Source organism: Capricornis sumatraensis, chromosome 9 (genome assembly GCF_032405125.1).
Source record: "Capricornis sumatraensis isolate serow.1 chromosome 9, serow.2, whole genome shotgun sequence".
Lineage (NCBI taxonomy): Eukaryota > Metazoa > Chordata > Mammalia > Artiodactyla > Bovidae > Capricornis > Capricornis sumatraensis.
The window spans coordinates 56839171-56864710 of NC_091077.1; the positions used below are offsets into that span (position 1 = coordinate 56839171).

The 25540-nt window shown below is 41.4% G+C and overlaps 1 protein-coding gene across 1 annotated transcript in view; it reads left to right on the forward strand.

The window, feature by feature from the left end:
* The window catches only part of SH3RF2 (SH3 domain containing ring finger 2), a 148566-nt gene that overhangs the window by 62256 nt on the left and 60770 nt on the right, over nucleotides 1-25540 (forward strand). The window contains exons 2-4 of the mRNA XM_068981215.1: nucleotides 1822-2091; nucleotides 5803-5898; nucleotides 18331-18654. Of these exons, the coding sequence (XP_068837316.1) occupies nucleotides 1822-2091; nucleotides 5803-5898; nucleotides 18331-18654 (690 nt within the window). The remainder of the gene's footprint in view (nucleotides 1-1821; nucleotides 2092-5802; nucleotides 5899-18330; nucleotides 18655-25540) is intronic.

Sequence of the window (25540 nt, forward strand, 5' to 3'; positions counted from 1 at the left end):
CACCTGCTTACTTCTCATGTAAGGGAACAGCTTCTCCAAAAGGTAGTTCCATGGTTTGTTAATCCTACTTAGCTTGGCTTATTTTCCTCCTAAATTCCTCCCATACCTTTCACTTCTCATCCCCCAGCTTCATTCATTTTCTTTTTACCATCCAATTTTAATAGACAACACAATTACTCCATTGTAGAAAATTTAGAAAACACAGCAAAGCACTTAAACTTTTTTTTTAATATTCAAAAATCTCACCATTTAGAAGTAACCACTTTTCAAATGTTAGGGTATAGCCATCTAGCATTTTCCTCAGGTAAATATATATAAATAAATATATATATATATTTATAAAGAAAGCCTAGCGTACATAACTGTTTTTAATCTCTTCTGTTATACTTAACAGTATGAGTAACTCTCATGTTGTTAATTATAGATCAACATCATCAACTTTAATGATTGCAGGGTTTTCCATTGTATGGGTGTATCATAATTTATTCAGCTGTTTCTGTTTATACACAACACTGTGTTAAACCTCCTAGTACATACATCTTGGCTCATTTGCCCACCAAATGAGCTGTGTTCCTGTGGTTGCCTATCTCCCCAGGGACCAGCAGAAAAGCACTGGTCTGCCATCCCATTAGCAATACGGTGCTGTTCGGGTCTTATCTTGATCCCTAAGCTGTTTGCAGTTCATTTTTAAATGAACATTAAAGACTCAGAAGGTCCTTGAAGAACTGAATTAATGTCTCCTTACCTCCCCCTCATAAATAGCAAGACTGTCCCCAGCCAAGGGGCTACTCCACCAGATGACTGAGGAAAACACAAAACACAATACAATTAGAGGTAACACTGAAGGGCTTTCTATAAAACCCAAGTTACTAGAACTTTCCATTTGTCAAACTGACTTCAAGCAAGACCAGAGTGAGACCGTTTCTCTGTGGAGAAACCAGTTTCAATTAGGAAAAAAATGCATTTGACTGAAATAATTGTTTAGACTGACAACTGATTTGACAAATAACAATTCTTTAGCTGATTATTTTTAAGTGATGATTGATTTCTGATTGTTAATTTGTCTTAGTTGTGCTTGCTAAAGACACAAACACACATGGGGTTTTCAGTTTCTAGACAAAGCTGAAGACAAATTATGGTGTATCACTCTCACATAGCACTTTCTATTTTCAGGGAGTTTTCACCTCAGTTTTCTTCCCATTAACACTGAGGAGTAGGTAGAACTGATATAATTAGCCCTACATTACAGATGATCATTCTAAGAAGTGTCATCTGTTGAGCACATTCTGTGCACAATATGAAGTAATACACACATGCATCATTAATATCCTTTAGTCCTCACAGCAACTCTAATAAGGTAGATATTGTAATCACTTCATCTTATAAGTGAACATGGTTTAACAAAGATGAAATAACTTGACTGTAGTCACACAAGAGCAAAGAGGTGAAGCCAGAATTCAAAATCAGTATTCCTAGCAAGAGTCATGGTCTTACCCAAGTTCCCATAGTTGCGGAGTCAAGTTCAAAGTCCTGCTCCCTGCATAGTGATTAAGAACAGGGTCTCTAAAATCAGATTGTCTGAGTTCAAGCCCCATATCACCATTTCCCGTCTGTGCCACCTTAAGTGAGTTACTACACCTCTCTGTGCCTCAGTCACTCCACCTTAGAAACGGGGATAATACTGTCTCAAAGGTTAAACAAGGTAATGCACCTTATGGCACTTAGTGCATGGAAAGTACTCTGTAATTAGTAACTAACGTGACCCCCTTGGTCCCTCCAGCCTCTAAGCCATACATATTTTCTTGATCTGTGTCACTGCAGGTGCCTCGAGCAAAGGCCTTATGCAACTACCGAGGGCAGAATCCCGGTGACCTGAGGTTTAATAAGGGAGATGTCATCCTCCTCCGAAGACAGCTGGATGAGAACTGGTACCAGGGGGAAATTAATGGAGTCAGTGGAGTCTTCCCAGCCAGCTCCGTGGAGGTCATCAAGCAGCTGCCCCAGCCACCCCCACTGTGCCGGGCCCTCTACAACTTCGACCTTCGTGACAAGGACAGGAGTGAGAACCAGGACTGCCTGACCTTCCTCAAGGTGAGGTTCTGAGAAGCCACCAAAGTCACCAGTGATCACATAAAGGCTGTGGCAGAACTTAAGTTGTTTGTTGATTTTTTAAAATTACATTTTATATAGGCTTCCCTGGTAGTTCAGTGGTAAAGAATCCACCTGCCAATGCAGGAGACGCAGGTTTGATCCCTGGCTTAGGAAGATCTCCCGAAGGAGGAAATGGCAACCCACTCCAGTATTCTTGCCTGGAAAATTCCATGGACAGAGGAACCTGGTGGGCTACAGTCCATGGGGTCTTAAAAAGTCGGACACAACTTAGTGACTAAACATCAATGAACAGCGTGTGCCTATATATGTTATGTGTTTGTATACTTCAAACTATATGGAGGTGAAGTCACCAGAGAAATCCAACAGGAGTCTGATGGAGGACCTCAAACATTTGTATTGCAATTATGAAACTAAGTATCCATACCCTCATTCATTCATTCATTCTGCAGTCACTTGTGACCACCTGTTCTTTTCAGACACTGGGGAGACAGCATGAACAAGTCACAGCATCTGTGCTTGGGCAGAGTAGTGGGAGAAACAGATGGTTAGACAGAAAATTGTAAACATAGTTTAATAGCATGCTCTATAGAATTACGGATCTTACCTCTTCATTGAGTGTCTGTGAGGATATTCTTGCTGACCAAGGTCACTACTGCTTGTTTACAACACTATTTTGTCTGTAGACATTGCCTTCAAAACACTCCAAACAGCAACTACTGAAGCCTGCATGCCTAGAGCCTGTGCTCCTCAACATCAGAAGCTGCCGCAATGAGAAGCCTGCACACCACAACAAAGAATGACCCTCACTCTCTGCAACTAGAGAAACTCCGTGTGTAGCAACAAAGACCCATCACAACCATAGATAAATAAGTACATTTCTAAAAACCACTTCAAACACACACAATAACATAATTATATCTTTACACATAAATAACCTCTTACAAGATACATTTTCCAAGGACATCAGTTACCCTATGATTTTTTTTTACCTCTCTTTTTTATTGGCTGATTCTTCACCATTTGTAAGTAACAAGCCTGCTGAAGTCTAGACCATAGCCATCCCTGTATATTCAGGGTGAGAGGGTGGATCCAGGACACACTGAGTCCTGAGGATGCAGGGTCCGTGGATTCAGAGGGTCAACTGTACTCTAAGTCTCGAATCTGAGCAACCTCCGGGAGGTAGTGAGGACAGGGAAGCCTGGTATGCTGCAGTCCATGGGGCTGCAAAGAGTTAGCAACGTAGCAACTGAACAACAACAAAATTCAGTACTTATTATTCCCTAAGCATTCAAATTTTCTCATAGAAACTAAAGTTGGGGTAATTTTTATTCTTTGCAACTTAAGTCAAATACAAGTGCAAGTAACACTGCTACAGTAAGTTCAGGAAAAGTCTTTTGTTTTGTGAAACACTTTTATTCCATCACTCCCTGAAATGAGATTTGCTTCAGATTCCCTCAGACCAGATAACTTCACTGCCCTCCATATTATGCAATACTGATCTTTGTTGTTGTCCTCACACCTCAGAGTGAGTCCCCTAAAGAATACCATTCAGTAGCCGACCTGCACATTTTGTGCTTTGGCTACAGCCAGAGGACAGCAGTTCAATTCCACAAGCGTTTCTTGAGTGTTTACTTTATGCCTGGCATTCGACACTGAACTCTGGGGACACAGCCAGAGGAAGATATAGGCAGGGAGCATATCTGCTTTTATGTCCCCTCTCTGGGAATTTGCAAACTGGGACACTTACCCAAGAACTTGCTCATTCATTGATTCATCCATGTACCAGGCTGTCTATGCAGAAACAGTGAAGAGTCATTGTCCATATCTTCATGGAGCCAGCAGTCTAGTGGAAGGAGCAGACACATAAATGGGAAATTATGACAAAGGACTCAGAAGAGAGGATTTGCTCCCTCCTAGAAGATTATCAGTGCTTCCCCAACGGCTCATCATTAAAGAATCTGTCTGCCAATTCAGGAGACACTGGTTTGATCCTTGGGTCGGGAAGATCCCTTGGAGGAGAAAATGGTAGCCCGCTCCAGTATTCTTGCCCAGAAAATCCAATGAACAAAGAGCCTGTCGGGCTATAGTTCATAGAGTCACAAAGAGTCTGAGATGACTGAGCACAGCACGGTGGCAGAAGGCTGTCATAGGCTGAGACTTCACTAGGAAATCTCATGGTCTTCCTAAATTCAGCATGTCTAAAAAAAATCTCAAGATCTTTTCTCCCAAAGCTACTCTTTTCCTGGTATTTTCTGTCTCAGTAAATTTTCCAGCTTATTCACACGTGCATTCATTCATTCACCCATGCATGCATTCAAGAAATACTGATTGTTTAAAAATTGTGAATCACTGTGTTGTACACCTGAAACTTATATTGCACATCAACTATACCTCAATTAAAAAAATATATAAAAACTGATTGGTTGACTGCTAAAAGGAAGCCACTGTATAAGGTCCTGGGGACAAAAATGATCAAAATAGATCCAGGCCCTACAGACACAGAGTTTATGGTCCGATGGGATAGACAGACAATATAGCAATCGTAACATAAACATGTGTAATTGCAGATTGTAATAAGGACAAAGAAATCTAAGAAACGGTACAGTGCCATAATGAGTTTAGATTTGGATTCATCTACATTACTAAGGGACATAGATCAGAGAGATCAGTGGATGAATATTCAGATTTAGATGGATGAATATTCAGACTTAGATCGATGAACAGGTGTGGACATGGAAAGATGTTCCTGACGTGATATTAAGGGAAAAAAACAACGTATCCTATATGACTTCATTTGAATGAATACAAAAGAAGCCAAATGAATATACATGCTAGAGTCAGAGTGGAGGTAACCTCTTGCTAGGTGTCCGGGAAAAGCACGAGGGCCATCTAGGTGCTGGAAATATTCATCTCTCGTGCTCCAGATGGGAGCTTTGTGGATATATTCAACTTTAAAACTTCATCAAGCTTTACATCTAAAATATTTATGCTTTATTGTATGCCTGTATACATGTTTTTGAAAAAGTTTTTAAATTTTTAATTTCTAATTTTTATATTAAATATAAAATATAGTATAATTTTATATATTTATTTATATATATTTTATCTGCATATAAAAGAACCTGGGGAAAAAACATGTTAACCAAGAGGTTAACACTGATTGTATCTATATTGTGATAGAATTCTTTATTTTGCCTATTTATGTTTCCAAATGTTTCTACAAATCTCCAATAACCTTTGATAACAAAAACTTGAATAAAAAGCCATTTTATGTTTGATACATTAAAAATTGAACACGTTCTGAAAAGTGTTCAAAATCAGAATACAATGCATTCTTCCTTTTGCTAAGTCTGTCTCCCTACGTCTTCCATGTTGATTTCTCATCAGATTAATTTAAATGAAAAGCCCTGATTCTGCAGGTGATGGAAAATTAGAGACATTTCTAAGTTTTCTTAATGGATTTCCTTGATACTCCAGATTATTTCTACTCCTCTTTTGGTCTTAGTGACCCAAATACTGCCCTTAATGGAGAAAAGAGTATATTAGCAGAGAGATTTTATTAATAGATTATGAAAGAGTTACCTTACTTCCACCTTACACTGTCTGAGATTCCAAGCTGATCTCCATGGAAAGCTTTCCCTCCCAGAAAACTGAGAGTAAATGCTAACCAGGAGACTTTCTCTCTTTCAGGATGATATCATCACTGTGATCAGCCGAGTGGATGAGAACTGGGCAGAAGGCAAGTTGGGAGATAAAGTCGGTATCTTCCCAATCTTGTTTGTGGAGGTACGTGACTATCAAATCTACATCTGATATGAGGTTAGAATTATACATGGACTACAGTGATGCCTGAGATAATTTTCTATTTGATATGAGGCTTATTTCAGAACTAACTAAAGTTTTGAAAGATGCTAGTCCATAATACCCATTTCTGAACTTCTCTGGTGGTCCAGTGGTTAAGACACCATGATTCCAGTGCAGGGGGCACAGATTTGATCCCTGGTCCAGGAGCTAGTGTCCCATATGCCATGCTGTGGGGCCAAAAACAATTTTTTTTATTACAAAACACCCATTTCTGGCAACAGTGTGGGAAAATAGGCCTTCTCATTCTGCTAATGGGAGTACAAATCACTGTCACCTCTCATCTGCAGACTCAAACTCTTATCAAGAATATTGAAAATGTACATCTCCTGTGAGTCATGAATTCCACACATGAGAGTTGATTATAAGGAAATAATAAAACAAATGTGCTAAGAAGTATGTACAAAATGCACAAAAATGTTTACCATAGCATTGTGCATAGTGCTGAAAAGTCAGAATAAGGATTTAGTTTTTTTATTAAATTATGGTGATGGAAAAATACAAGCCCATTAAAAATAAAATGTTTAAAGATAATAGTCAATATCAGGGAGTATCTGGCATTATGGAAAGATGTTTGTGATTTATTGTTCAGTTCAGTTATATCAGTAGCTCAGTTGTGTCCAACTCTTTGCAGCCCTATGGACTGAAACACACCAGGCTTCCCTGTCCATCACCAACTCCCAGAGCTTGCTCAAACTCATATCCATTGACTCGGTGGTACCATCCAACCATCTCATCTTCTGTCGTCCCCTTCTCCTCCTGCCTTCAATCTTTCCCAGCATCAGGGAATTTTCCAAGGAGTCAGTTCTTTGCAGCAGGTGGACAAAGTATTAGAGCTTCAGCTTCAGCATCAGCCCTTCCAATGAATATTCAGAACTGATTTCCTTTAGGATGGACTGATTGGACCTCCTTGCAGTCCAAGGGACTCTCAAGAGTCTTCTCCAACACCACAGTTTAAAAGCATCAATTCTTCGGTGCTCAGATTTCTTTACGTCCAATTCTCACATCCATACATGACTACTGGAAAAACCATAGCTTTAATTAGACGGACCTTTGTCGGCAAAGTAATGTCTCTGCTTTTTAATATGCTGTCTAGGTTGGTTATAGCTTTTCTTCCAAGGAGCAAGCATCTTTTAATTTCATGGCTGCAATCACCATCTGCAGTGATTTTGGAGCCCAAAAAAACAAAGTCTGTCACTGTTTCCATTGTTTCCCCATCTATTTGCTATTAAGTGATGGGACCAGGTGCCATGATCTTAGTTTTCTGAATGTTGAGTTTTAAGCCAACTTTTCAGTCTCCTCTTTCACTTTCATCAAGCGGCTTTTTAGTTCTTCTTCACTTTCTGCCATAAGGGTGGTGTCATCTGCATATCTGAGGTGATTGATATTTCTCCCAGCAATCTTTTTTTTTTTTTTTTACTTTATTTTACTTTACAATACTGTATTGGTTTTGCCATACATTGACATGAATCCACCATGGGTGTACATGCATTCCCAAACATGAACCCCCCTCCCACCTCCCTCCCCATAACATCTCTCTGGGTCATCACCGTGCACCAGCCCCAAGCATGCTGTATCCTGCGTCGGACATAGACTGGTGATTCGATTCTTACATGATAGTATACATGTTACAATGCCATTCTCCCAAATCATCCCACCCTCTCCCTCTCCCTCTGAGTCCAAAAGTCCGTTATACTCATCTGTGTCTTTTTTGCTGTCTTGCATACAGGGTCATCATTGCCATCTTTCTAAATTCCATATATATGTGTTAGTATACTGTATCGGTGTTTTTCTTTCTGGCTTACTTCACTCTGTATAATCGGCTCCAGTTTCATCCATCTCATCAGAACTGATTCAAATGTATTCTTTTTAATGGCTGAGTAATATTCCATTGTGTATATGTACCACAACTTTCTTATCCATTCATCTGCTGATGGACATCTAGGTTGTTTCCATGTCCTGGCTATTATAAACAGTGCTGCGATGAACATTGGGGTACATGTGTCTCTTTCAATTCTGGTTTCCTCAGTGTGTATGCCCAGCAGTGGGATTGCTGGGTCATAAGGTAGTTCTATTTGCAGTTTTTTAAGGAATCTCCACACTGTTCTCCAAAGTGGCTGTACTAGTTTGCATTCCCACCAACAGTGTAAGAGGGTTCCCTTTTCTCCACACCCTCTCCAGCATTTATTGCTTGCAGATTTTTGGATCGCAGCCATTCTGACTGGTGTGAAGTGGTACCTCATTGTGGTTTTGATTTGCATTTCTCTAATAATGAGTGATGTTGAGCATCTTTTCATGTGTTTGTTAGCCATCCGTATGTCTTCTTTGGAGAAATGTCTATTTAGTTCTTTGGCCCATTTTTTGATTGGGTTGTTTATTTTTCTGGAATTGAGCTGCATAAGTTGCTTGTATATTTTTGAGATTAGTTGTTTGTCAGTTGCTTCATTTGCTATTATTTTCTCCCATTCAAAAGGCTGTCTTTTCACTTTGCTTATATTTTCCTTTGTTGTGCAGAAGCTTTTAATTTTAATTAGATCCCATTTGTTTATTTTTGCTTTTATTTCCAGTATTCTGGGAGGTGGATCATAGAGGATCCTGCTGTGATTTATGTCGGAGAGTGTTTTGCCTATATTCTCCTCTAGGAGTTTTATAGTTTCTGGTCTTACATTTAGATCTTTAATCCATTTTGAGTTTATTTTTGTGTGCAGTGTTAGAAAGTGATCTAGTTTCATTCTTTTACAAGTGGTTGACCAGTTTTCCCAGCACCACTTGTTAAAGAGATTGTCTTTACTCCATTGTATATTCTTGCCTCCTTTGTCAAAGATAAGGTGTCCATAGGTGTGTGGATTTATCTCTGGGCTTTCTATTTTGTTCCATTGATCTATATTTCTGTCTTTGTGCCAGTACCATACTGTCTTGATGACTGTGGCTTTGTAGTAGAGCCTGAAGTCAGGCAAGTTGATTCCTCCAGTTCCATTCTTCTTTCTCAAGATTGCTTTGGCTATTCGAGGTTTTTTGTATTTCCATACAAATCTTGAAATTATTTGTTCTAGTTCTGTGAAAAATATGCCTGGTAGCTTGATAGGGATTGCATTGAATTTGTAAATTGCTTTGGGTAGTATACTCATTTTTCACTATATTGATTCTTCCAATCCATGAACATGGTATATTTCTCCATCTATTAGTGTCCTCTTTGATTTCTTTCATCAGTGTTTTATAGTTTTCTATATATAGGTCTTTAGTTTCTTTAGGTAGATACATCCCTAAGTATTTTATTCTTTTCGTTGCAATGGTGAATGGAATTGTTTCCTTAATTTCTTTTTCTACTTTCTCATTATTAGTGTATAGGAATGCAAGGGATTTCTGTGTGTTGATTTTATATCCTGCAACTTTACTATATTCATTGATTAGCTCTAGTAATTTTCTGGTGGAGTCTTTAGGGTTTTCTATGTAGAGGATCATGTCATCTGCAAACAGTGAGAGTTTTACTTCTTCTTTTCCAATTTGGATTCCTTTTATTTCTTTTTCTGCTCTGATTGCTGTGGCCAAAACTTCCAGAACTATGTTGAATAGTAGCGGTGAAAGTGGGCACCCTTGTCTTGTTCCTGACTTTAGGGGAAATGCTTTCAATTTTTCACCATTGAGGATAATGTTTGCTGTGGGTTTGTCATATATAGCTTTTATTATGTTGAGGTATGTTCCTTCTATTCCTGCTTTCTGGAGAGTTTTTATCATAAATGGATGTTGAATTTTGTCAAAGGCCTTCTCTGCATCTATTGAGATAATCATATGGTTTTTATTTTTCAATTTGTTAATGTGGTGAATTACATTGATTGATTTGCGGATATTGAAGAATCGTTGCATCCCTGGGATAAAGCCCACTTGGTCATGGTGTATGATCTTTTTAATGTGTTGTTGGATTTCTCCCAGAAATCTTGATTCCAGCTTGTGCTTCATCCAGCCCAGAGTTTCTCATGATGTACTCTACATATAAGTTAAATAAATCAAGGTGACATTATACAGCCTTGATGTACTCCTTTCCCAATTTGGAACCAGTCCATTGTTCCATGTACGGTTCTAACTGTTGCTTCTTGACCTGTGTACAGATTTCTCAGGAGGCAGGTAAAGTGGTCTGGTATTCTCATCTCTTTAAGAATTTTCCACAGTTTGTTGTGATCCATACAGTCAAAGGCTTTGGCATAGTTAGTGAAGCAGAAGTAGATGCTTTTCTGAAACTCTCTTGCTTTTTCAATGATCCAACAGATGTTACCAATTTGATCTCTGGTTCCTCTGCCTTTTCTAAATCCAGCTTGAACATCTGGAAGTTCTAGATTCATGTACTGTTGAAGCCTGGCTAGGAGAATTTTGAGCATTACTTTGCTAAGCATCTGCCTGCAGTGCGGGAGACCCAGGTTTGATCCCTGGGTTGGGAAGATCCCCCAGAGAAGGAAATGGCAACCCACTCCAGTATCTTGCCTGGAAAATTCCATGGACTGAGTAGCCTGGTGGGCTACAGTCTATGGGGTCGCAAAGAGTCGGACACAACTGAGTGACTTCACTTCATTTTTGCTAGTGTGTGACATGAGTGCAATTGTGTGGTAGACGGAACTTTCTTTGCCATTGCCTTTCTTTGGGATTGAAATAAAAACTGACCTTTTCCAGTCCTGTGGCCACTGCTGAGTTTTCCAAATTTGCTGGCATATTGAGTGTAGCACTTTAATAGCATCATCTTTTAGGATTTGAAATAGCTCAACTGGAATTCCATCACCTCCACTAGCTTTGTTCGTAATGATGCTTCCTAAGACCCACTTGTCTCTGCGCTCCAGGATGTCTGGCTCTAGGTGAGTGATCACACCATCGTGATTATCTGGGTCATGAAGATCTCTTTTGTTTAGTTCTTCTGTGTATTCTTGCCACCTCTTCTTACTATCTTCTGCTTCTGTAGGTCCATAACATTTCTCTCCTTTATTGTTCCCATCTTTGCATGAAATGTTCCCTTGATATCTCTAATTTTCTTGAAGAGATCTCTAGTCTTTCCCATTCTATTGTTTTCCTCTATTTCTTTGCACTGGTCACTTAGGATTCTTAACTAAAATAAATTTTAATGCTTGTAGAGTTTCATATTTAGAAAATGAAGTTCTAGAGTTCTGTTTCTCAACAATATGACTGTGACTATAATTAACATTACCAAATTGTATACTTAAAGATGATGATTATAGTAAATTTGCTATGTATTTTTTCATCACAATTTTAAAAAAACAAAGTAACTGCATGAAACTCGCTTTATAAATGTGTGTGTGTGTGTGTGTGTGTGCATAAATGGATAAAGGACTGGAAGAATATGTTCCAAGATATTAACAGTGGTGATCACCAGATGGTATGATTCTAAATGATTTTCATTTTTTTCTCCCATCCTGTATTTTGTAAATCTTCAGAAATTAGCACATATTACTTCTATTTTTTTTCTACTCTAAAAGAAAGAATGAACACCTGTTAGGTTATCTCCCTGTTTCTCCAGATAATATATCATCTATAGCCTCTAACCTCTCTAGCTGTCAGCCTCACCCCAGCTTGAAGCAGGTTATCACCAATTTGAAAGAGAGATTTCATTGTTTAACTACATTTGTGGAGTGCTTACCAAGCACAAAGCTTTAAAAGTGAGCAGTGCTGAGCTATAAAAGAAGTAAAGGGTGTACTCTTGGCCCTCTAGTAGGGTGGGGTGAAACAAAGCAGAGGCCAAGTTGCAGAGAAGGGACCAGAATTTCCATTTGAAGAGCCAGAGCAGGTTGTGAAAGGAGTGCCCAGAACACAGCCCAGTTGTGGGGTTCCCTCTATACCACCCCCTACTCAATCTGTATGGAAGGAAGGAAAGATGGAAGGGAGGGAAAGAGGAAGGGCCCAGAGAGGCTGGGCCTCCTACTCTCACCACCAAATGATAGTGCTTTTTCTCTTGTTGAAGCCCCATCCAGGTATACCCACCCAGTTCTCTACTTATTCAATTTCACTCATTTTATGAGGCTCAGCTAGAAACCTATTTTTCCATAAAATTCCAGTAACTAGTTGGAACATTCAGCTGTCTCTTTCTTCTCTGAACACCTGATGAATATGTGGATTGTACTTCACAGGCTAGCCCAACACAGAGCAGATACTTTGTTAAATAATAATAATTTTAGCTTCACAAGCAAATGAATGAAAAAATATTTGGGAAGTGTTCCAACTGACCAGGAAAAAAACTCAGAAAACCATCCTTTCAACATGACCTCATCCCTCATCCTAAATATATATTCAATCATTCAACTAATTTTTCATTGAATGCCTGCTATGTCAGGTCTTGTGCTAAGTTCTAGTGATACAATTTAGATATGGGTCCCTAATTTTAAGGACTGTAAGGTGAGACATTAATGAGTAATTATAAGTGTGATGAATGATGCAAAATGTGAAGGAGAGGGAATTACTGGGGGGGAAGAGGGTATGATGTGCAACTTACTTGAGTAGGGTGTTGGCAGATGCCTTGTAAGCCAAGATCTGACAGATGATTAGGAGTTGTTTAGGTAAGAATGGAGGGAAGAGAGTTTTGGGGACTGGAGGTAACATGTGCAAATGTCCTGCAGGATAAGGAAGTATGGTAGCCTCCAAAGAACGAAAAAATACTAGAGCTGAAGCTTAGAGAGTAAGAGAGAGACAGGAAAACAAAACCAGGGAAACAAATGGGAACCAGACCAGAGGGGACCTTGTAAACCTTCCTGAATTAGTCAGGATGAGCCAGGCTATGCCATGGTAATCAACAGCCCCCATATCTCAGTGGCTTCACAAGAAAAGCTATATCCAATCCATATTACTTGCTCACCACGCAATGGTGAGAGGCTGTGCTCACAGAGTTGTTGAGGAATGCTGCAGGATGAGGCTGGGCCATCTTAAAGCTATGCCATCTGGAACACATGGACTTCCTAGGTTTCATGGCAGCGGAAGAGTAAAGAAGAGGGAGTTGTATACCAGCAAAGGCCTCAGCTCTGTGACGTTGGTCACTCCTACTCATGGTTCATTGGCCTGAACGAGTCACATAGTCCCTTCTGTCCTGAAACCAGCTGAGAAGTATAGGGGTCCACATGGAATATTTGCTGAGCATTCCTGCCATATCATAAGAAGTTTGAACTTGACCCAGAAATCAGTGGGCACAACTGAAATATTTAAAATGAGGCAGTGACTCCACCAGGTTTGGGTTTCTTTTTTTGATTATTATTTTTACTTTTTGGCTATGCTGGGCCTTCGGTGCTGCACATGGGCTTTCTCTAGCTGTGGAGAGAGGGGCTTCTCACTGTGGTGGCTTCTCTTGTTGGGGAGCACTGGATCTAGCCCCACAGGCTTCACTCGTTGCTTCACGTGGACTGGGTAGTTGCGGCTCATGGGTTCTAGAGCACAGGCTCAGCAGCTGTGGCACACAGGCTTGGTTGCTCCATGGCGTGCGGAGTCCTCCCAGAGCAGGGATCAAACCCGTGTGCCCTGCACTGACAGGTGGATTCTTTACCCACCTGGGAAGTCCAGATTGGGGTTTCTTAAAGATTGCTCTGAATGCAGCGGGAAAAATGATTTGAGGAGGATATCCTGCATGGATATCCTGCATTTAAAAAAAAATTTTTTTTTTAAAAAGCAGAAAGATCATGAGCTACTCCATCACTCAGTTAGAAAATGACTGTGTGTCTGACGCAGGATACAGCATGCTTGGGGCTGGTGCATGGGGATGACCCACAGAGATGTTATGGGGAGGGAGGTGGGAGGGGGGTTCATGTTTGGGAACACATGTAAGAATTAAAGATTTTAAAATTTAATAAAAAAAAATAAATAAATAAAATAAATTAATTAAAAAAAAAAAAAAAAAGAAAAGAAAATGACTGTGGCTTTGACTAGCAGATTGGAAACACGTGGACAGATTCCAGGACCTGTTAGTAGTTAGATCCACAGGAGCAAGGGACGAGGGAGAGGATGTGGTCAGAGATAACACCCCGCTTTTGGCTTTGTGTGCCTAGGTCAGTGGTAGGGCCATCTGCTGGATGAGGCAGCACTTGGTGAAGAGGAGCAATTATGATGTTTGGGAGATGATGGTTATGTCTCCAAGGACAGAAATCAGCTACAACTAATCCCTGTGCTGAGCTCAGTTTCTCCGTCAGGTCCGACTCTTTGCAACCCCATGGACTGTAGCCCACCAGGCTCCTCTGTTCATGGGATTCTCTAGGCACGAATACTGGAGTGGTTTGCCATGCCCTCCTCCAGGGGATCTTCTCAACCCAGGGATCAAACCCAGGTCTCCTGCATTGCAGGCTGATTCTTTACCATCTGAGCCAGCAGGGAAGCCCAAGAATACTGGAGTGGGTAGCCTATCCCTTCTCCAGGGGAACTTTCCAACCCAGGAATTGAACTGGAGTCTCCTGCATTGTAGGTGTATTCTTTACCAGTTGAGCTACCAGGGAAGCCCCTCAACTAATCCCTAGCTGGATGCATAGGAGGTGCTTAAATTTTTGTAGATTAGAGCTTGCGTAGTCCCTTGTATTATTTCAAGAAGCTTCTTCATCAGTATGGGAAAACAAAGCATCATTGATTTTATTACCCATTTCTGATACCCTTCTTTCCCAAAACGTCTGCATTTAATGATTATTCATTTGGATACTTTCCCCACCACTCCACCTCTAAAATTAGTGATTACAAGAACCCTCACGATCATCATCAAACTAGCCATCGCTTCATTTGTTCTTCTAATTGCTAGGAGGGGGAAAGATAATCAAGTGGTTGCTCTAATCTGGGAACCTGGTTTTCAAAAATTACTTGAAATCCAAATTGAGCTTTTTAAAGCAGCACTTAAATGTTGACTCCAGTCATTTCATTAAGACCAGCACTTGCTGAGAACTCTTTAAATAAGTTTTGAACCACCAAGGCCATGCAGAACAACTGGAAGGAAGGAGAGCTTCCTTCTGGGAGCAGCAAGGTGGGGCATTTTTGGCATCAACAGGATTTTTCTTGTTAATGTATCATTTGACTTACTGAATTGCACCTGGATAAAAGGTGCTAAAACAAATGCCAAGCTTATGCCAGTTTTTGTCAGGACTCCTCCTGTGGGGCCTGCCTGGGTCATGTGAACCTTGCTCAGCCCAATGAACCTCAAGGATATTGTTTCAAATGAATGAGTGCAAATTGAAGAGCTCTGCAGTCCTTCCCCGACTGAGCTATTAATCACACTGGCAGAGGACAGGGAAGACCTACAGTCACATGGGGCTCTTTGTCTGTGTTGCTGATGGAAAACACTCACAGTGTTGCTCACCTAGGGACAGAAAAATTAAGTGGAACAAGAAAAAATATATATTTATTTCACTGTGGCTGTGAATGACCAGAAAGAACTTTACTCATTCAGCTCAGAGGGTGTGTTATCCCCTTCCTGGGGGAACAGTAGCAGGAGGCATGCTCTGGGGGGAAGTGAGGCATGTTCCAGGCTTCCACTAGAACTGCCCTAAGTAACTTCAGTAATTTCCCAATTGATCACCCTCCTTCTGGCCTGACACTTCTGAATAGCAGCCAAAATGAGCTTTTGATGCATTTATTTTTGTTTATATACAGTAAAATTTGCTCTTTTAAGGGACAACTTAACCATCGTCTCCCAACATCATGATTGCTCCTCATCAGCAAATGTTACTTGATCCAGCAAATGGCTCTACTGCTGACCTAGGCACACAAATCAGAAAGTGGGACATGATGAATAACCACTTCCTCTCCCCCACCCCATGCTTCTGTCAAACTCCCAATCCTGTGGATCTGCCTCCTGAAAGGCCCTGGAATCTGTCCACTTGTCTCCAATCCATTAGTCAAAGCCACAGTCATTTTCTAACTAAGTAATGGAGCAGCCTCTTAATAGGTCTTTCTGCTTTTCTGATAAATGTATACAGTATAACCACACCACCATCAAGATGTAAAATAGTTCCTACACATCCCCAAAAATACGAAGGCAGACTGCCCCTTTGAAGTCAGCTCCTTCCCTGACTCCTGCTCCCGGTAACCCCACTGATCTATGTTCTGCCCCTGCAGTTTTCCTTTTCCAGAAGGTCATAGAAATGGAATAGAAAAGAATGCAGCCTCCAGAGTCTGACTCCCTTCACTTAGCATAGCACCTCTGAGGTTCACCCATGTTGTTGGGTGTATATGAAGCTCATCCATTTTTATTGTCAAGTCATATTCCACGGTAGGGATATGCCAGAGTCAGTTACTCACTCACCAGTTGAAAGACATTGCGGTTGTTTCCAGTTGTTTGGCAGCTAACACTAAAGCAGCTATAAACACTTGCATGCCAGTTTTTGAGTGAGCCTAAGTTTTCATTTCTCTTGGGCAATTACCTAGGAGTGGGACTGCTGGGTCAGATGCTAAGTAAGAAACTGCCAAACCGTAGCATGAGCTTTTAAATAAAGGCATAAATCAGATCATGTCACCCATCTACCCCAATCCTGCCAAAGGCTTCCTGTAACACTTAGAATAAACTTGAAGCCTCCCAGCCTGGTGTGATACAGCTCCTGCCTGTCTCCATGGTCTCCTCTTTACCACCTGCTCCTCGCTCGTTCTAGACCATTCTCCTTTCTGATTCTTTCACGTCTTTTTCTCAAACAGTCTGAGCTTGCCCTCTCTTGGGGATTTTTCCACTAGCTTACCCTGCTACCTGGCGTGTTTTTATCCCCACCTTTACATGGCTGGTTCCTTCTTGGCATCTGTGTCTTAGCTTGAATGTCACCTTCTCAGCAGGTCTTCCTTGACACCTCACCAAACTCCCCAAATCTGGGGCCTCCTCCCCCTGTCACTCTCTGACACATCAGAGCATTTATTACTGCCTGAACTTTATTTATTTATTCATTTGGTTGTGCTGGGTCTTAGTGGTGACACATGGATCTTTAGTTTTGGCAGGCAAACTCTTAGTTGCTGCTTATAGGATCTATGAATAGCTCCTATAATATTACCAGGAATGAAACCCATGCCCTCTGCATTGGGAGTAGGACGTTTTAGCCACTGGACCACCAGGGAAGTCCCTACCTGATATTTTCTTGTTTAGCTGTTTATGTGCTGGCTCTGCCATGTATAAATCACCCCTTTGGGGCCTCAACTCTCTTATCTTTAAAGTAATAATGCCCCTTTCCCACTTGATGATTTTTTTCCCCAATAGTATAAGCTTTTGGAGACAGAAACTACATCTTCTTTAAAATTCTCTATCTCAACTCTATTAATCATCTTAATCATCTGAACATTTTCATTAGAAACTTCTTAATGAAAAAACATGTCTTAAATGAGCAAATTCCCTTTTCCCTCTATCGTTGAATTTCACAATTAGAATGAGATGTGCAATTTTAGAGAGCAACTGGTGACAAGCATCATGATGAAGATACTTTTAACTGTCCTGGAAAGTTTATTCCCACTACCCCATTTGTCAGCATATTTCCAATTTCTGAAGGACATGAACTCATGGGCTGCTTGAAAGGCGGAGTATTCAAAAAATACAGTACAGTCAGTGGTGGTGCCGGTACTAGAACCAGCTGAAACTCGATGGCAAGGGCTGCTGTTAGGTTTACAGGAATCCTGCTAGACAGTGCTTACATGCGAGACAGTGGTAGATATTTACACCACAAATCATGGTAAGGTTGTCTGTCTGTTTTTCTGATGTACCAGCACTAAGAGGTATAGAACAAGAGAGGATGGAGATCAAAGTATTTAAAAGAAGCAGTAAAAGATGGTCTTAGCCTTACATGATCCAGGGTCCTGAATGGATTTACATTCTGGTCAAACTTATCAAATGTGTGAACTTGAGCAACTTCATCCACCCATTCTTCCACAAATACTTATGGAACACCCACCCTGGGATACAGCAGAGAACACCCTGCCCTCAGGTAGCTAAGAGTCCAGTGAAGGAAAGGAAGGCAAATGATTGCAGTGTACAGTGGGAAAGCATGGGGGCTTCGGGAACAATGAGAAGGACAAGCAGCTGAGTCAAGGTTGGGGGAGGGGCGACTCAGGGGGAGCTAGAAGAAAAGGGAAGGGTCTTCCAGGTAAGGGAAGCTGCGATGATGCTCAGAGAGATAGGCAAATCAGAGCAGAGTATCATGGCTTGTTTTAAATTCTTCAGCCCTCAGTAGAGTTGTACCTACGTTACAAGAGATTTGTGAGAAAAGATTGATACAGTAGAGGGATTGGGACTTATGGATAAAAGACGGAAACTGTCCAAGGAGTGACACTGGACGTGGTGGCATTGGAGCTGGCTTCAGACCAGCCTGGGTAAGGTAGAGCTGCTCACACGAGGTCAGGATGACTAAATTCATATTGGTTCTTTCATCTTTTCAGCCAAACCTCACCGCAAGACACCTTCTAGAGAAGAACAAAGGCCGTCCATCATCCCACAGGAAAAACCTGTCCCTGGTGTCCTCCCCCTCCAGAGGCAAGGCAACCAACGCGCCCACCCTCCGAAGGGGCCCGGGATCCGGGAGGAAGGGGCCCAGCCAGTTCTCCATCACAACAGCCTTGAACACCCTCAATAGGATGGTGCATTCTCCCTCGGGGCGCCACATGGTGGAGATCAGCACCCCAGTGCTCATCAGCTCCAGCAACCCCTCTGTGATCACCCAGCATGTGGAGAAAGCAGATGCTTCTCCCAGCTCCATGGGACAGGTAGGGAACAAACCCCCAGGAGAAGGCCACTCTGGAGTTGGGCAAGTGGTCCACACCATGTCACAGGCAATATTGGATATTCAGTACCTTCTAAGCCCTTATAATGCATTAATGATAACTAATGTCATATGTATTATATGTCAGAGCTATCTTTACATGATCTCATTTCACCCTTGAAACAGCCTATGACCTAGGTATTATTATTATTATTGTTACCCCTGCTTTACAAATGAAAAGACAGGTTTAGAGGCAGGGGCTTGCTTTCCCATGCAAAGAGCCATGGCGTGGTTCCTGCCCCTTAGAGAAGATCCCTCCTGAGCAATAAGAGCATGGTTTCTGGGATCACAGTCTGACATTCACTGTTTCATCCTCTGGCAATGTGTCAGACATCACATGGAAGGGAAGGAAAAGAAAAAAAGAGAAACTATGGGTTACTGGGTGTTTTCAGAACTAGCTATATACTTTACAAGGCTCAATGAAAAGTGAAAATGCAGGTCAAAAATGATTAAGAATTTCAAGATGGCAACAGCAGAGCATCAAACCAAGTGAAGGGCCCTTTGGATGAGAGAGCCCCATGTGACTACACATGTCACACACTCATGAAGCCAGCCGTGGTGTTTTCCTATGACTCATTTAATAAGATAATATATATAAAGTGCTTAGTACCATGCCTGGCACACACTGAGTACCCAATAAGCATTAGCTCTTAATACTATTATTATTAATATTACCAGTTATTATTAAGCCTGGCCCCTGAATTGCCTACTGTAGGGAGATAAGCCAAAAGGCAATCCTGACCACCCGGCCACGCAGACATACTTCTAACAGCATGAGGCTATTTAGGTTGAAGGATGCTTTAAAAGATGAAGGACCGGAGATATGAGGAAAAGTAATTAAGAACTGCATGTCAGGTATTCTGCTATAAACACTCTTTGGAACCATGCAGGTGGCAACTTGAAAGGACAAACCTCAACCTGCAATTTTTTTTAAGCTGTAAATCTTGTTTTTAAACATGATTCTCTACCTTGGGATTAAATGACTTAATTGGACTCTAATCCGTTATTAACAAGACAAGGAGGAGGAGAAAGTCAAGGGCTCCTCAAAGACCTGTGAGCTGGTCTAAAAGGAAAACAATCACTTCCAACAGCACTTCAGACTTCATGCCACGTCTGCATCTCTAGAGGGCTGGCTGTGGATGTCATTCTGCCCGCCACTTGCATTACATACATACCGCACACACATACAGTTACACTCTTCCCTGCTTATACACTCTTCCTTCATTAAAAAAAAACATGAATTTCCTTCACTTCCTACACACACATTCCAAATACTTTTTTACAAGTACACACACAGTTTGTGCCCAAAGTTCAACACTCCCTATACACACACACACACATTCTCCAACGTGGGGACCTAGTGACACACTTAAGTGAAAGACCAGCAGAATTTTCTGAAACCGTCCTGTCTATACAGACATAGGTATAGGAAGCACAGCCCACATCCTAGGCTAGCTAGGCTAGGGAGACCTAGGCTAGCTCACTCAGCTATAAGTTAGCTTTCCGAAGGATTTAGCCAAGAGTCACTTGTCATGTGCTTTTTAAGTTCTTTTTCCTGGTCAATTTACCTCATAGACAGAGAGGCTAGACCGAAGTAGAGAATCCTAGCAGGATTCCAAACAAGTATTAACTAAAAACTAACACGCTGTCAATTGTCTCGGACTCTTTGCAACTCCATGGACTGTAGCCTGCCAGGCTCCTCTGTCCAGGGAATTTTCCAGGCAAGAATACTGGAGCGGGTTGCCATGCCCTCCTCCGGGGGATCTTCCTCACCCAGAAATTGAAACTGCATCTCTTGCGTCTCCTGCAGTGGTAGGTGGATTCTTTACCTCTAACGCCACCTGAGAAGCCCAGGTATTAGGTGGCCAAAAAGTTCACTCAGGTTTCTGTACCATCTTATGAAAAACCCCAACTGAACTTTTTGATCAATCCAACAGTATTTCTTCTTAATTTTCACAAATGGTGAGAATTCCAAAGTGTAGCTTTGGCATATCCTGTCCCCAAGGAACCACTGCACAGTTCTGATAGCCTTTTCTAGATTCAGATGGTGTGGGATTATCAGTATTTCTACATTTGCCCAGATATTGTCAAAAACACCCTTGTAAAATGTCCCACCTAAGAGCTATATCTAAAGATGAGGAGCAAGTTGAGCCAGTGACAAGGTCTATTTCCTTTGTCTCCAATATCCTTCAGAGCTGTGACTGGATCTGGCTTCTCAAGCCCCTCCTTCCTTCCACATCCCAGCACCATCTGTGGTACATAGTCCCTAGTAGGTTCTCAGTAAATCAAGGAATCAAGACATTTGACTTAAACATCTGGGCAGATAGTAGTGACATATACATAGAGAGGGAAGACGGGAGGAGGAACTGTTTTCCATAGAAAGACCACAGGTCATTGTAACTCTTCCAGCCAGTAGACATCTGTTGAGTGCTTACAGTGTACTCGTAACCATAGCAAGTCCTAGGTATTCTATACCAAAACAATAAGAACAGCAATAATAATCTCAGACATTTATTGAAAGTAAAAGGATAGGAAGGAGGGAGGGAAGGAGGGGAGGAAGGACAGGAGGAGGGAGGGGTTTTCTTTCTTGCCAGTCTCCTGAGTGCTGCCCTGCATTCTAAAATACGGTAAGAGCCTTTGTAGGAGACGTATTCTTACCACTTTATAGCAAAGTAATTAAGGCCCCAAAAGAAAAACGTTTTGGCCAAAGTTCATGTAATTAGTGACCAGTAAGAGTCTGTATTGACCCTAGAATCATGTGACTCTGGCTCATGGACTCTTGTCACCCCACTATGCCATCAGCAGAGATGTCATCAGGCAAAACCATTACCTCAATGTTGATTATCTTGAAAGTCTTTAGCCTCCCTTTTCTTGCATATCTTCATTTGACTCCCTGTAGACTCCAAGGCCTTCCATTATTCTCTTCCCTGCCCACCCCTCAGTAAAGAATTTGCCCTAAGCCTTCTGCACCTTAAGAAGGTCTTCGTTTAATATCACTTTGTTCCTTTATGAACTACCAACTGTGCCCATGTTTTATTCACGGCACTAAAGGCAGCAGGAGTAAGTTTTTGTCCCCAAGGAATTCACAGTCTAGCAGGGATATAAAACATAAATGATTGTAGTGGAGTTAGAACTTCCTGAAATGAGATGAGGACCCTGTTGGCACTGACTTCAGTCATGAAGATACTTGGAATTTTGCAACCAAGAACTGTCATAGCGACAGGTATTCCCTTTCCAGTTTTCCCCAAGCCTTTTGGTGATATCAGAAAGTCTCAGTTTGGTGCTGGTCTTTCTGGAACACCCTGTACCAGGGTACTAATCTCCTTGAATCAGGAAGAGAGAGCAAGGCTTCAGGCACCAGTTGCCCATGTCTGAACTTCATAATGCTGTATGCTTTTATCATGTTGTTGGATGGTTATCTTCTGTATCACGTAAGAGATGCCAGTTTTATGTTCACAGAAGTCTATGAAAAGATTTTGCTGTATTAAAATTTTAAAGCTTTTTTTTTTAAAGAACAGTATGTTAACAAGGTACAAGTGGGAAGTAGATATGGCAAAAATCTATAAAGATGGGAGGCAGTATAGTTTAGAAAGCAGAAGTCCAGAGTAATTACATGTGGAACTAAGACACGTGTGAACTGCTACGGACACAGAGAAGAGGGCATTTATTAGCTTCATTCTCCCCATTGTGGCCTCCATACTCTTGAGAACCCAAATCTGATACACTGCTTCTCCTCCCAGTGAAGGAGTGGGTTTCCATGCCCTCCTCCAGGGGATCTTCCTCACCCAGAAACTGAACCTGCATCTCTTGCATCTCCTGCTCCCTACAGTCTTCAGAGGCAGTAATACTGGCATTAATTAAGTGGCCACTGAAAGTCAGAAACTATAAAACTTTTTCCCTTGACTCCTCGGAGCAATTCTCTCAGGGTTACTTGCGATGCTGCTTCAGCCCTAAAAATGTTTGCCAAATAAGACATAACTCTCAAGAAAAAAAGAAAAGAAGAAAGAAACTATAAGAGATGATGTACAGACATTATGACTCTTCTCACAACTCTTCAGAGTAGGTGTTCATATGCCCATTTTACCAAACAGCCCAAACTATGGGACAGAAAAATCTGGAAACTTTTTCAAAGCCTTAAAGCTGGAAAGACCCAGGATTTGAGGGCAGATCTGTGCTCTCTCTCCTAAATAGTTAAGGGCACTCCAGACCCTCCCTGATCTGACTATAGTCTTCCAGCCTCCCCGCTTCTCCCCTATACGTGCACACATGAGCATGCAGACCTGCATGCTAAGTCACTTCAGTCGTGTCCAACTCTTTGCAACCTTCTGGACTATAGCCTGTCAGGCTTCTCTGTCCATGGGATTCTCCAGGCAAGAATACTCGAGTGGGTTGCCATGCCCTCCTCCAGGGGATCTTCCTGACCTATGGGTCAAACTCAAGTCTCTTATGTCTCCTGGATTGGCAGGTGGGGTCTTTACCACTAGTGCCACCTGGGAAATCCACACATGAGCATACACACACAAAAGTTGCAGTGATCTCCTCAACATTCATGAGCACAGTAGACACTGGACCACCTCTTGGCTTTTTGTCCTTGTACCCAGCATAGTGCCTGCATTATTCTGAGCAATGAATAATGTTTGTGAAATAAATAAATGTTGCTCCTCCTAGAATTTATTTTTGGTGCAATTGCCTGTCACAAACACACCCATACCCCAAGCCCTGTATGCATACTATTTCTTCAAGGAGACTCCTGCCACTCCTCTTCTGCAGAATTCATTCTTCCCCTGTGTTCACATCACATTGTCTACCGTTGTGTTCTCTGTGCTGGAAGTACCTCATGTATATCTTAAAGGTTCACTAGATTGAAAACTTCTTAGGGGCAGAATTGGAGTTTTATTCATTTATGTTACTGTTGACGTTCCAAAACCCCAATAAGTTTTCTAAAAGCATATTTTGCCTCAAGAATCAAAAACAAAGACAGAGGCCTCTAATTTACTTAAATATCAGGTTGGCCAAAAAGTTCATTCAGGGAATTTTTGCCAACCCAGTAACTACCAGTCCCCTTCCACTCTTCTGATTCCCCAGAAAACAAAAGAGGTAAGACAGAGAGGGGAAGGCAGGTCACTGAAGTCATTCCTTGCTGTGCGGTTCCCACACCCAGGCCTCCTACATCCCATCCCAGGCCGGTAACAGCCAGTCTAAGCATCGTTTCCCTGGCTCCTGGGAAGATGAGCTATCGTGCGCCTTAGGGAATCCTGAGGTCTATAAAGCTGACTTTCCTTTCGATCTAATACCTGAAGTATCCTGAATGAAGCCGTCTCTGGGAGCTTCAGCTCTAAGTCCAGGTCTCCTACGTCCCTTTGTCTCCACCTTTTGGAGAAGTCTCCCTACCCGAATTTCCAGTACCCAGGATGGCCATGAGAGATGCTTTTTACTGAGTAGTAAGATCTTTTTCTTTCTTTTGACACAGTCTCAGTGCTAATATATGTTTAAGATTCTTAGCTAATCCTCCATCTAAGGTAATTTACAGAAATAAGCTTAACCCTATGCTTATATTCTTATTTTGATATCTCCCAATATAAATTTCTTTTGTCTTTAAAATTTTCACACAGCAAATCCCTACTCACTAATGATGCTGTCGGAGCTCTCTTTAACTGGCCAAACTGGCTACAAAGAGTCATGGGTGGAAGGTGGGGAGGCTCCATTAAATGGACACTTGGCCCCTCAAATGTTCTGTATCATGTCTTCATTATCTGTCCCAAAGTACCTTCTATGGAACCTAACAGGTGCTTGAGATATCTTTATTAAATTGTCAAGAGCACACCCCTTAGGTGAAGACAGCCCCTTAAACTGTGCTCATACATTATCAGTTAATGCCTTAGCAGAACTTCCCTGGCAGACATCTGAAAGCAAAAAAAAAAAAAAAAAAAAGGACACGGAGTAGAACCAGAGGGCCTCTGCCACCCTCTGCTTTGCCAGATCCCTGGGTAAAGAACAGTTAGGAGCCACCTAGAGAAGCAGTGTCACGTAGGGGAGACCCCTCCAGCCTTAGACCCAGACACCTCTCACCCATCCCAGTGGTGAGACTTCAGACAACTCAGGAGCTACTCTAAGCTTCATTCAGTTTCCATCAAGAAAAGAGGAAGAACTTCTACCTCACAAAGTTGTTGGGAAAATCAAAAGATGTAAAACGGATATAAAGTGTTTGGCTTCCATTTTTATTACTCTCAAAAATGTTAGCAGTCAAAATTTCTTAGTAGTTAGTTGCTAGATTTCTCTTAAATCACTCTCCTGTAAATTTTTGGAACTTTTCTGTAACAGGAAATTTCAAAAATATACAAAAGTTAAAAAAAAGAACACAATGAACCCTCCTGTACATATCACCCTGTTTCAGCAATTATCCACTCCTGGATCAATCTTATTTCAGCCATATCCTCACTCATGAGCCTGCTCCCCCATCAATTGTTTTAAACCAAAACTCAGATATCATATTATTTCATCCGTAAACATCTCAGTGTCTCTTTAAAAATATCAGTATTTTTCCATAAGAGTTTAACATAAGCACAATCCCATTATCACAGTAATTTCTTTAAAGCATTATTCAGCCCATGTTCCAATTTCTATATTTGCTTTATACATGGTTTTCTTACAAGATAGTTTGTTTCAATGGCATCTGAATGATGTAAACACCTTGCATTGGGTTGATGTGTCTGTTAGATTTCTTTTATCCTACAGGTCCTCTTGCTTTTATCCACTCTCTCTCTCTCAGATCCTCATGCTTTTATTCTCTCTCTCTCTCTGTCTCTTATTTATCCTTTGCTATAGACATG